Here is a 12,500-nt window from a genome sequence, read left to right as displayed (position 1 = left end):
GGAAGGAAAGATAGATGTTGATAGGCAGAGACGAAAGAGTTTGACCAGGCAGGGTGTCAGCACAGAAGCACAGTTTTTAAGGACAATAGGAGGCTCTCCATCAGGTCCTTCTGCGAGTTGAGGCCAGAGAGGGCATAGAAAACATCATTTGGAAGAATCTTAATAACAGGCATAAAGGAGTCAGAGGGGGGATGAGTAGGAGGAATATGCCCAGAATCGTCCCGGGTGGAGTTCTTACAGAAAGTACGTGGAATGTATGCCTCCATTCCAGAGACAATCACTTCTGTGATGCGCTGAGCACACACAGAGGGGTCTCTCTCCTGGAAGCAGTAATCATTCCACGGGAAATCGGAAAAGTACATCGTAAGGTCGTCCCACCGAGCTGAAGCAAAATGCCAGAAGCATCGCCTCTTCGGGGGGTCCAGAGGATGTATAGGAGCGATAGGACAGGATACAGAAATAAGGTTATGATCGGAGGAGCCCAACGAAGAGAACAGTTTGACAGAGTAAGCAGAAGGATTAGAGGTAAGGAAGAGATCTAGAATGTTGGGTCTGTCTCGAAGACGGCCGGGAATACGAGTAGGGTGCTGAACCAACTGCTCTAGGTCATTGAGGAGAGCAAAGTTGTAGGCTTGTTCACCAGGCTGGTCAGTGAAGGAGGATGAAAGCCAAAGCTGGTGGTGAACATTGAAATCTCCCAAGATGGAGATTTCAGCAAAGGGAGAGTGAGTCAAGATGTGCTCCACTTTAGAGTTCAAATAGTCAAAGAATTTTACATAGTTAGTAAAGTTAGGCGAGAGATAAACAGCACATATGTATTTAGTAATAGAATGACAATGAAGAAGTCAAGGAGAAGTCAGAAGAGTCAAGGTCATGGGCACGAGAGCAAGTGATGTCGTTGCGCACGTAGGCGCAACATTCAGCTTTGGATTGAAATTTAGGATAGAGATATTAGGAGGGAACAGAGTAGAGGTTGCTGTCAGTAGCCTCAGAAACCTGTGTTTCTGTGAGGAAGAGAAGGTGGGGTTTAGAGGAGGAGAGATGGTGTTCCACAGAATGAAAATTAGAACGAAGACCGCGAATGTTGCAGAAATTGATAAGGAGAAGGTTCGAGGAGTTATCAGGACACCTCTCAAGTCGGCAGCCAGAAGGGGAGTCCTCCCTGGGGGAATTTATGGTCCCCCCCCCCAGGCGGGGACTCCGTGGCGGTGTGTGTGTGTGTGTGTGTGTGTGTGTGTGTGTTTGTCGCATAGAATGACGTCGCTTTAGCTTGTATCCAGTTTCTGACGTCACAGCTATCTCACTTTTCCTGATCTCTCTCTCTCTCTCTCTCTCTCTCTCTCTCTCTCTCTCTCTCTCTCTCTCTCTCTCTCTCTCTCTCTCACACACACACACACACACACACACACACACACACGAGCGAGCCAGCCAGCCAATCAGGATGCAGAAAAGCGGTGACGTCATGAAGGGGGCGTGGCCTTGCATATCATGGCTTTAATTGCTCTATATTTCGTCCTCGCGTGCGTGGGAGGAGGAGGAGAAGGAAGAAGAAGAAGAAGAAAAGGAGGAGGAGGAGGAGGAGGATGCGTGTTAGCGTGGGTGTAGTGAGTCTGGGAGAAAGTGGGAAATACGTGTAAGGAGGAGGAGGAAGAAGAGGAAGAGGAAGAGGAGGAGATAAGGAGTACGGATGAAGAAGAGAGGAAATTAGATAATGGAAGATGAAAAAATAGGAGACGTGGAAGGAAGGAAACAAAAAAAAAAACGTGAAACAGAGAAAGTGAAACAGAAAGCATTAGATTAGATAGTAAACAGGAGAGTGAGACAGAATTAATGATAGACAGAAAAAAATATAAGATCGTTGACAAAAAGAAGTATGAGACAAAGAAAGTGTGAAATCTCAAACAGCAAATAATAAGTAAAACAAAAGTATGATATCGTAAGCAGAAGAAATGTAAGACGGAATTAGTGAGAAAAAGAGAAGGTATAATATCGTAGAAAAGAAGAAAGTATTAAACAGGATACAAAAACACAAAACAGAGGTAAAACAGAAGCATGAGGTCGTAGACAGATGTGATAGACAGAGAAAGTATTAGATCGTAGACGAGAAGAAGTATGAGACAAAAAGTGTGAAATGGCATACAGTAAACAATGAGTAAAACAAAAGTATGATATCGTAAGCAGAAGAAATGTTAGACGGAAGTAGTGAGAAAAAGAGAAGGTATAATATCGTAGAAAAGAAGAAAGTGTGAAACAGGAAACAAAAAAAATAAGTCCCTTTCCAGTTTCTCACGCACGTAGAATCATTCCCAAGCCTTCACGTACTTTCCCACGACTTTTACATTCATCTCGTCACCCCGCCCACGCCTCCACGCCCACACAAACACGGACCCGTACGCACCCTATATCAAGCATCCTTCACCCTCTCAATTCCCTTAACAACATCAACAGACACCCACACAAGTCCTTCACACTCCTTATCATTCTCCTTCCCTCCCTCCCGCCAGAGGTAAAACAGAAGCATGAGGTCGTAGACAGAAGAGGTAATAGACAGAAGAAGTATAAGACCGTAGACGAGAAGAAGTGTGAGACGAAGAATGTATGAAATCGCAAACCAAAACCACGAAACAATAAGCAAAACACAAGTATGAGATCGTTGACAAGAAGTGTGAAGCAAAGTATGAAATCGCAAACCAAAAACCACGAAACAGAATAAGCAAAACACAAGTATGAGATCGCTGACAAGAAGTGTGAAACAAAGTATGAAATCGCAAACCAAAACCACGAAACAGAATAAGCAAAACACAAGTATGAGATCGTAGACAAGAAGTGTGAGACGAAGAAAGTATGAAATCGCAAACCAAAACCACGAAACAGAATAAGCAAAACACAAGTATGAGAAGTGTGAAACGAATAAAAGACTGAGAAATAGAGATCGCTAAAAGAAAGGTGAAACAGAAGAAATGTGAGACAGAAAAAGAGACAGACAGAGAGAGCATGAGAGACCGCGAAAGGAATAAAAAGAAGAGATTGAGAGAGTGCGTGGGCGGCGGGAGGGAGCGAAGGAGAGTGATAAGGAGTGTGAACGACTTGTGTGGGTGTCTGTTGAGGTTGTTAAGGGAACTGAGAGGGTGAAGGATGTTTGATATAGGGCGTGTACGAGTCCGTATTTGTGTGGGCGTGGGGGCGTGGGCGGGGTGACGAGATGAATGTAAAAGTCATGGGAAAGCACGTGAAGGCTTGGGAATGATTCTACGTGCGTGGGAAACTGGGAAGGGACTTATTTTTTTTATATTTTTTTATTTATATTTATTTTTGCAGCAAGGGAGGCATCTGTAAATACAAAACTGAATATGCATGCAAAATTGTAGAATGATGAAGGTATTTCTGTCATCTTCACGCAACATACGAACATACGAAAGAAGAGAAATTGTTTGATCTATAAAAATAAACAAACAATTTTTATTTTTTATTTATTTATTTATTTTTTTTTTACGTCTTGGCCTATTGCGCCGGTAGGCTTCTTCCCGGTGGATCCTGATGGTCGGTCCAAGGCTTCTTCCCGGTGGGTCCTGATGGTCGGCCCAGCCCGTTGTGGCGCAGGCGAGTGTTTATTGTGGCGCCATCTTGCATTGGCTCATGCTGCCCTCCCGGAGCTCATCTTTAATCCTAGAATCTAGAGTCCGGGTTGATAGGTGGTCTTCTGGACAGCATGTGGGTAGTTTTAAGCCACTCGGCGGCGGCTGAAAAATCCCAGCTTGGTGGCACCGGTCGGGGATTGAACTCGCGTCCTCCTGAACGCGGGGCCGTCTTGCTAACTGTTCAGCCACCGTTGGGAAAGATATCCATGTATGTGAAAAAAAAATGGAGGCGTGGGAAAATAGACAGAGGCATGGGAAAATAGACAGAGGCGTGGGAAAATAGACAGAGGCGTGGGAGAATAAACAGAGGCGCGAGAAATTTAACAGAGGCGTGGGAAAATAGACAGAGGCGTGGGAAAATAGACAGAGGCGTGGGAAAATAGACAGAGGCGTGGAAAAATAAACAGAGGCGCGGGAAAATAAACAGAGGCGTGGGAAATTTAACAGAGGCGTGGGAAAATAGACAGAGGCGTGGTAAATTTAACAGAGGCGTGGGAAATTTAAGAGAGGCGTGGGAAAATAGACAGAGGCGTGGGAAATTTAACAGAGGCGTGGGAAATTTAACAGAGGCGTGGGAAAATAGACAGAGGCGTGGGAAATTTAACAGAGGCGTGGGAAATTTAACAGAGGCGTGGGAAAATAAACAGGCGTGGGAAATTTAACATAGGCGTGGGAAAATAAACAGAGGCGTGGGAAAATAGACAGAGGCGTGGGAAATTTAACAGAGGCGTGGGAAATTTAACAGAGGCGTGGGAAATTTAACAGAGGCGTGGGAAATTTAACAGAGGCGTGGGAAATTTAACAGAGGCGTGGGAAATTTAACAGAGGCGTGGGAAAATAAACAGAGGCGTGGGAAAATAGACAGAGGCGTGGGAAATTTAACAGAGGCGTGTGAAATTTAACAGAGGCGTGGGAAATTTAACAGAGGCGTGGGAAATTTAACAGAGGCGTGGGAAAATAGACAGAGGCGTGGGAAAATAGACAGAGGCGTGGGAAATTTAACAGAGGCGTGGGAAAATAAACAGAGGCGTGGGAAAATAAACAGAGGCGTGGGAAAATAAACAGAGGGGTGGGAAAATAGACAGAGGCGTGGGGAAATAGAGAGGCGTGGGAAAATAAACAGAGGCGTGGGAAAATAGACAGAGGCGTGGGAAAATAAACAGGCGTGGGAAAATAAACAGAGGCGTGGGAAAATAGACAGAGGCGTGGGAAAATAAACAGAGGCGTGGGAAAATAGGCAGAGGCGTGGGGAAATAGAGAGGCGTGGGAAAATAAACAGAGGCGTGGGAAAATAGACAGAGGCGTGGGGAAATAGAGAGGCGTGGGAAAATAAACAGAGGCGTGGGAAAATAGACAGAGGCGTGGGAAAATAAACAGAGGCGTGGGAAAATAAACAGAGGCGTGGGAAAATAGACAGTGGCGTGGGAAAATAAACAGAGGCGTGGGAAAATAAACAGAGGCGTGGGAAAATAAACAGATTTGTGGGAAAATAAACAGAGGCGTGGGAAAATAAACAGAGGCGTTGGAAAATAAACAGAGGTGTGGGAAAATAAACAGAGGCGTGGGAAAATAAACAGAGGCGTGGGAAAATAGACAGAGGCGTGGGGAAATAAACAGAGGCGTGGGAAAGTTAACAGAGGCGTGGGAAAATAGACAGAGGCGTGGGAAAATAAACAGAGGCGTGGGAAAATAGACAGAGGCGTGGGAAAGTTAACAGAGGCGTGGGGAAATAAACAGAGGCGTGGGAAAGTTAACAGAGGCGTGGGGAAATAAACAGAGGCGTGGGAAAGTTAACAAAGGCGTGGGAAAATAGACAAAGGCGTGGACAAATAGAAAGAAACAGGTGTAAAAATATATGACGTATGGAAGAGTGAGAACCTTGCGAAACGGATCAAACAAAACGTCATAAGTATAATTTTAGACATGAGAAGAAATAAAACAAACGAATGTGTGTGGGAAAATCTTCATAGCCGTGAGAACAGTGACAGAGGCGTGGGAACAGTTACGGAAATAGAGTGAAAAAAAATAGAAAAAATGTAGAGAAAAACGACGTAAATCTTGTCAACAGCAAAACAAAAAAAAGAGTTGAGGTATAAACAGACATAAGAGAAAAAAGAGAACATATGCCTGAAAAAAAATCCCTACAGGCGTGAGAACATATAGAGAGAGGCGTGGGGACATTTAAAGAGGCATGGGAACATTTAGAGAGGCGTGGGAACATATAGAGAGGCGTGGGATCATATAGAGAAGCGTGGGAACATTTAGAGAGGCGTGGGAACTTATACAGAGGCGTGGGAACATTTAAAGAGCCGTGGGCATATATGGAGAGGTGTGGGAACATTTAAAGAGCCGTGGGATAATTTTGAGAGGCGTGGGAACATTTTAAGAGGCGTGGGAACATTTTGAAAGGCGTGGGAATATATAAAGAGGCGTGGGAATTTATACAGACGCGTGGGAACATTTAAAGAGACGTGGGAAGATTTAGAGAGGCGTGAGAACATATGCAGAGGCGTGGGAAAGTTCGCTGTAACAAGGAAACAAATATAATGGAGAATCAGAACATGTGTGTGTGTGTGTGTGTGTGTGTGTGTGTGTGTGTGTGTGTGTGTGTAGGCGTGGGAAGGCGTGTGTGACTCATGTGTGACGCGTGGTGACTCAAGGCGTTAGTCAGATGTGTCGTATTCAGCGGAGGAGCATTGAAAAATAGACGTGTGGGTGCACTGAAGCAATCGAGATGAAAGTCAATTCCCTAAACGAGGTAGAGAGAGAGAGAGAGAGAGAGAGTGTGTGTGTGTGTGTGTGTGTGTGTGTGTGTGTATTGGGATGAGGAGAGAATATTAGAGAGGAGAGGGGAGGGGAGGAAAGGAAAGGGAACGAAAGTGAAGGAAAGAAAAGGAAACGAAAGGAAGGGAGAGAAAAATAGAGACGGAAGGAGAGGACAAAAAGGAAGAATAGGTAAAGGAGGAATAAATGGATGTGAAGTGAAGGAAATAAAAAAAAGACAAAAGAAGATAATTAAAGCAAACGAAAATGACTTCAAAAAACACACACAATGATATATAGATAGATGGATTGATTAATAGAGACATACATACATAGGCAAAGAAAGAAAGAAAGAAAGATAAAAAGAAAGTCAAACAGATAAACAAAACAAACAGGAACCAAAACAAACACACACACACACACACAAAAAAAAAAGCAAAACAAAACAGTCACCCCAGAATAACCACACTCAAATTTGCATCAACTCTTTCCCAAACATGACCTTACCTTCACCGGCTGACCTTTGACCTTTCCCCACACAGGTATCCCGGAGAGCAAGGTGATCCAGGAAGGGAAGGGCGTAGCAGAGGTCAAGGAAGAGGGCCCAGGAGGAGGAGGAGGAGGAGGAGGAGGAGGAAGACTCAGACACGCTTCTTCCAGGTAAGTGTTTCAAGTAATTGTGATTGAGGATTAGAGAGAGAGAGAGAGAGAGAGAGAGACACATACATATACATGAACACATACAGACAGACAAACAAACAAATGCACAGGCAGACAGAGAGACAGACAGACAGACAGACAGAAATAGACAGAAAGACATATTAATAGAGACAAATAGACACAGAAATCCAGATATAAACAGAAAAATACCAACAAAAACTGCCACAGAGAGAGAGAGAGAGAGAGAGAGAGAGAGAGAGAGCGGTAAGGGAAGGCTTGGATAATGGATAAAGGATAAAAATACTCCAAAGGGTTTATATATAGAGCGAGGCGAGCGTTGAAGCCTCCTGAAGGTCACCTGTCTCGTGTGTGTGTGTGTGTGTGTGTGTGTGTGTGTGTGTGTGCGTGTGCGTGTGCGTGATGGGAGGGGGTCACGAATATGTCTTTCAGAGTGTGATTTTGCACGAGAAGACAATGCCGCTGATAGTAATAATGATAATAGTAATAATAATAATAATAATAATAATAATAATAATAATAATAATGGTAATAATGATAATGACTGAGTAATATTTATTTTTGTTGTTAATTAGGTTCAGTTCTCTGCTTATATTTCTTCCTTGCTTCGTTCCCTCCTTCCTTCCTCTCTTTCTAGCTTCAATTATTCCCCTCCTTCCTTTTCTTCCTTCTAGTCCTTCACCCCTTCCTTTTTCCTTTCTCTTCATCCATTTATCCTTCCTTGTCTTTCTTCCTCCATTCTTTTACATTCCTCTCTCCCTCCTTTCCTTCCTTCCTCCCCCTCTCCTTCCTCTCTCTTTCCTTCCCTTCCTCCCTTTCCTTCTTTCTTATTTTCCTGTCTCTCTCCTTCCCTTCCTCCCTTTCCTTCTTATTTTCTTCGTATTTATATCTCCCCTACTTCCTTTTTAGCTTCCTTCCTTCGTTACGTCCTCCTACTCTCCCTCCTTCCTCCTTCTTTCCTTCCTTCCTTCTTTCATTCTTCCTTCCTTCATTCCTTTCAGTGTTTATCAAGAAATCACTCAGGCTGCCGAAAATAACTTCCTCTTTCTCTCCATTTATCTTCCAAGTAGCGAAATGTAGGTCAGCAGGATATTTATAGATCATGTACAAATGTGTGTGTGTGTGTGTGTGTGTGTGTGTGTGTGTGTGTGTGTGTGTGTGTGTGTGTGTGTGTGAGATTTATGTTTTTTCTAAACACACACACACACACACACACACACACACACACACACACACACACACACACACACACACTAGGAGACCGACGTATAGACAGACAGACAGACACTTTTAAATACAAAATAAGTTTCACACCGAACTTCAAATAAATTTCAAACCTTAATCCTTTTACAAATTGATTTATAGAATTAATTATTGGCTCGGAAAAAAAAACCTCACCAAATATTTTTTAATGTAATTAACCGTCTGTCTGCCTGTCTGTCTGTCTGTCTGTGTGTCTGTCTACCTCGGTTCTTGTGGTTTGTCTGTGTCATTCTGGCTGTCTTTTTTTTTTTTACATATGTCTAAGTAATTTTTCCTTTATTATTTATTTATTTATCATTGAATTTACTTATTTATTTGCTTATTTATTCTTTTTTGTTTTCTTTGCATGTGTCCTTTTTGTCTGTCTTTCTGCTCTGTTTAACATTTTTTGTGTGTGTGCGTGTGTGCATGCGTGTGACGGCCTAATAACACCTGTGCTAATGACCTTGGCATCCACTACCTTCGTGACGGACAGGTGAGAGAAGTAGGTCAGAAAGTACCTGTGTGTGTGTGTGTGTGTGTGTGTGTGTGTGTGTGTGTGTGTGTGTGTGTGTGTGTGTATCTCCATCGTCTTACTCTCATTACCCCAGACACACACACACACACACACACACACACACACCACCCTTCTCACCCTCTCGCTCACCTCCCTGATTGATGGCTCTACCTGCTTGACCCTTCCCTCCTTGGCACCTCTCGGGAAATAGGTCACACTGGGCGTTATGCTGCTCGAGGTCACACTAATTGTCCAGGTGTATTTGCGGGAAATGTTACCTGGTTTTGGTTCTGTTATTCCTACCTGTAATTGTGCCAGGCTGAGAGAGAGAGAGAGAGAGAGAGAGAGAGAGAGAGAGAGAGAGAGAGAGAGAGAGAGAGAGAGAGAGAGAGAGAGCACTGAGTTTAAAGAGGTTTTGAGAGAAAGAAGATCTGGAGGAGGAAGAGAAGGAGGAAGAAGAGGAGGAGGAAGAAGAGGAGGCACAAGAGGATGATGGGGTAGGAGAGAGAGAGAGAGAGAGACGCTTTCCAAAGGTTAGAAGTCGACAAGATCTGCAGTAATAGTTCTTGTTGCTGTTGTTGTTTTCGTTGTTGTTGTTTCTTACTGTTTGTGTATTTATCATCGTTATTTTTGTATGTTTGTTTGTTTTTGTTTATTCCAATTATTGTTTTTTTCTCTTATCGTTGTTTTATGTATTATTAACGGAGTCTTGATTATAATTTTGTCCTTTTCAATAATTAATCATCAGATGAATTATATAATACGCTCGTGAAATCGAAAATGTGTGTGTGTGTGTGTGTGTGTGTGTGTGTGTGTGTGTGTGTGTGTGTGTGTGTGTGTTGTGTGAGAGAGAGAGAGAGAGAGAGAGAGAGAGAGCGTGGGGGAGAGGGGACGATTCATTGATTGCGACGCCAGAGAGAGAGAGAGATCAGTGACGTCATTCGTGTGTCTGGCGGAGGTGCGTCGCTCGCCACACACCGACGCACACACGCACACATCACACACCCACACACCCACACACCTTTCACCCTTACACATACCCCAAAACACGCCCTTGCAGTCACCTATCCCCAGCCACACTCACCCTAGCCACCCTGTAAAGCTTGAAGTGTTTCGAAGTAGGGTCAGGTTATCGTAAAGTTGGCAACACTGCTCGCAAGTCGCCCATTCATACCGCAGCGGAGTCAGTGTTGCCGTCACCACGCCCACCAGCATTCATCTTTAAGCTAGTCCCACCCCGCGCTCGGCATACGCCCTTCCCTCGCCCAAATTCTTCTTTAAGCAATCGCCCTTGTTTGGTTCTATCCTCCGTTTATGATCCCAGGCTTCGGCGGTGACGAGAGCGGCCATGTGACGGATGTTGTGGTGGTGTGTCGTGGTGGTGTGACGGAAGCGGTGTGGCAACTCTCGCATCCCCCGTCCCTCCGTGCCCCCCCGAGTCTTTCCGCTCCCGAGACTGCAGAGTCCAGAGTAGTAACACAGAGAAGACGTGACCAGGCGGGTTGTTGCACAGTGTCACTCCCTCTGCGCGCCCCTCCGTGACTCCCTAACGTTGCGTAGTGGCTGTGTTACGGGAAGTCTTCGTTGTGGAGTCGTGATCGTGGGTGTGTGACGGGGCATAGCGTGAGGGAACCGCGTGGAGTCTTGTGTGATATATATTCGAGGCGAGGCGACGTCACTGCCTCAATTTTTGGCTCAAACCGCCCTGCTCTTTAGTGACATGGTGATCACGTCACCGCTCCCCGCTCCCGTGTGTCTGCCTGGCGGCCGACACTCTGCCGAGATGAGCTGACCGTGGCACCTCACACACCAACCTCGCCTCAGCCTCACCACGCTGTCTGTCCGCCCACGCCATGCTCCCCTGCTGACATGAGGCTCTAACAAGACTCTAAAGGTGCCAAAACTAACGTCTTTGTTGCGTTGAGTCCGCATCCACGCGAGAAACTGAGAGAATCGAGAAAGAAGGAAATTTTTGCGTGAAAGTCTACGGTCCCGCCAAGCCATGTTTAACTACCCAGACCCACGCTGGCGGTCGGGGTGAGAGGAAGCGTCACGCGGGTTGCTCTCTACATCGAAGCCACGCCTTCCTCCTCCTGCCTTCCTCTTCTTCCTCCTCCTCCTCCTCCTTCGCCTCATTCTTCACCGTCTTGCCTCGCTCCGTGGGATGAGGTGCCCCGTTTCGCTGCGGTGACATGTGGTGGTGTTGTTCTCTCTTTAACTGTGATAAAGCCGGGTTTCTCCGCGCCACTAACCTCTGGACACTGGCGCCCAACCCGCTCAGAGGCAAAAAAGACGCCGTCCACCCCCACACCTCCGCCCTCGCCACGCCCGCCTCCTTCTGCGACGACGACAGGTATACTTGAGTCTTCCTTCTCGACCTCTTCTTCTTCTGCTTCGTCTTCCTTCTTCTGTATTTCTTCGTTGCCTTCTTCATAGTTTTTTTTCTTTTTTCTCTTTATTCATCTACTTGTTATTCTTTTTTTCTTATTTTGATTTCTCTTTCATTTACTTTTCCTTTTCCTTAACATTCTCCTCCTCCTCCTCCTCCTCCTCTCTCTCTCTCTCTCTCTCTCTCTCTCTCTCTCTCTCTCTCTCTCTCTCTCTCTCTCTCTCTCTCCCAGTTCTTCCTGATGTAATAAATCTTTCTGTTCTGTTTACCCTCATGTGTGTGTGTGTGTGTGTGTGTGTGTGTGTGTGTGTTTCTATTACCTCTTCTCTTTCCTTCTCTTTAGTCTTCTCTTCCCTTCTTCTCTTCTCTTCTCTTTTACATTTTTTTTCTTCGCCACTTGAAGCAAACTATTCATGCGCTTAACTGTTTTAACTACATACATTTCTTAATACATTTTTTGCATCGTGTATTGAATTTCTCTTCCTTGTTTTCTTATGTTCACGTATTCATCAAGCTCTCTCTATTTATTCATGTATCTATCTATCTATCTATCTAGCTTTATGTACGTATGTTTATCTTTCTATTTGTTTATTTTGTTATATTATTGTTTATGTAAGGCAATACGAGTTTAGTTTGTGAGGTGGCTCAGTGTTTCTTTTGTGGTTTGTTTTATTTGTGTATGTGTGTTTTATTCAGTTTTATGCGTCATTATTTTAGGCTTTATTAGTTTGAATAGGTAGTAATGTGCGTGTGTGGGGGGGGAGGTATGTGTGTGTGTGTGTGTGTGTGTGTGTGTGTGTGTGTGTGTGTGTGTGTGTGTGTGTGTGTGTGTGTGTGTGTAAGTGAATCAGTGGTATTTAATAATATAAACACGTTTGGATAATAACATTTGAAGATGCCGTTAAGATAAATACCACTGAAAAAATATCAATACGACTTTAAAACGACTTAGTGGAAATTAATCAGTGGACTATTATTATTTATTTTTTTTACAACAAAGGAGACGGCTCACGGGCAACAAAAAGAGTGAAAAAAAAGCCCGCTACTTGCCGCTCCCAAAATAACATTCAATAATACTTCTGGAAAATGCCACTAGAATAAATACCATTGGAAAAGCTGTTATATATACATTTCGAGGGTACAGACACGTCCCCCTAAAAATAAACCGAGGATTTTCTTTTATTCTCTACGACACAAAGGTTACCGGTGAAATGGGTGAAAGAATGAAGATACAGATTAAGTCTTTCATTTAGAAGTTGGACAGTACAGTGAT

The 12,500-nt window shown here is 44.3% G+C and overlaps 1 protein-coding gene across 5 annotated transcripts in view; it reads left to right on the top strand.

Moving 5' to 3' along the window:
* Nucleotides 1–12,500, top strand: part of LOC127000319 (uncharacterized) — a 135,219-nt gene that overhangs the window by 108,431 nt on the left and 14,288 nt on the right. For all 5 annotated transcript variants that reach the window (XM_050863903.1, XM_050863904.1, XM_050863901.1 and 2 more), the window contains one exon: nucleotides 6,944–7,061. In XM_050863903.1, the coding sequence (XP_050719860.1) occupies nucleotides 6,944–7,061 (118 nt within the window). The remainder of the gene's footprint in view (nucleotides 1–6,943; nucleotides 7,062–12,500) is intronic.

This window comes from Eriocheir sinensis, chromosome 18 (genome assembly GCF_024679095.1).
Source record: "Eriocheir sinensis breed Jianghai 21 chromosome 18, ASM2467909v1, whole genome shotgun sequence".
Taxonomy (NCBI): domain Eukaryota; kingdom Metazoa; phylum Arthropoda; class Malacostraca; order Decapoda; family Varunidae; genus Eriocheir; species Eriocheir sinensis.
This window is presented reverse-complemented; position numbering and strand designations above follow the sequence as displayed.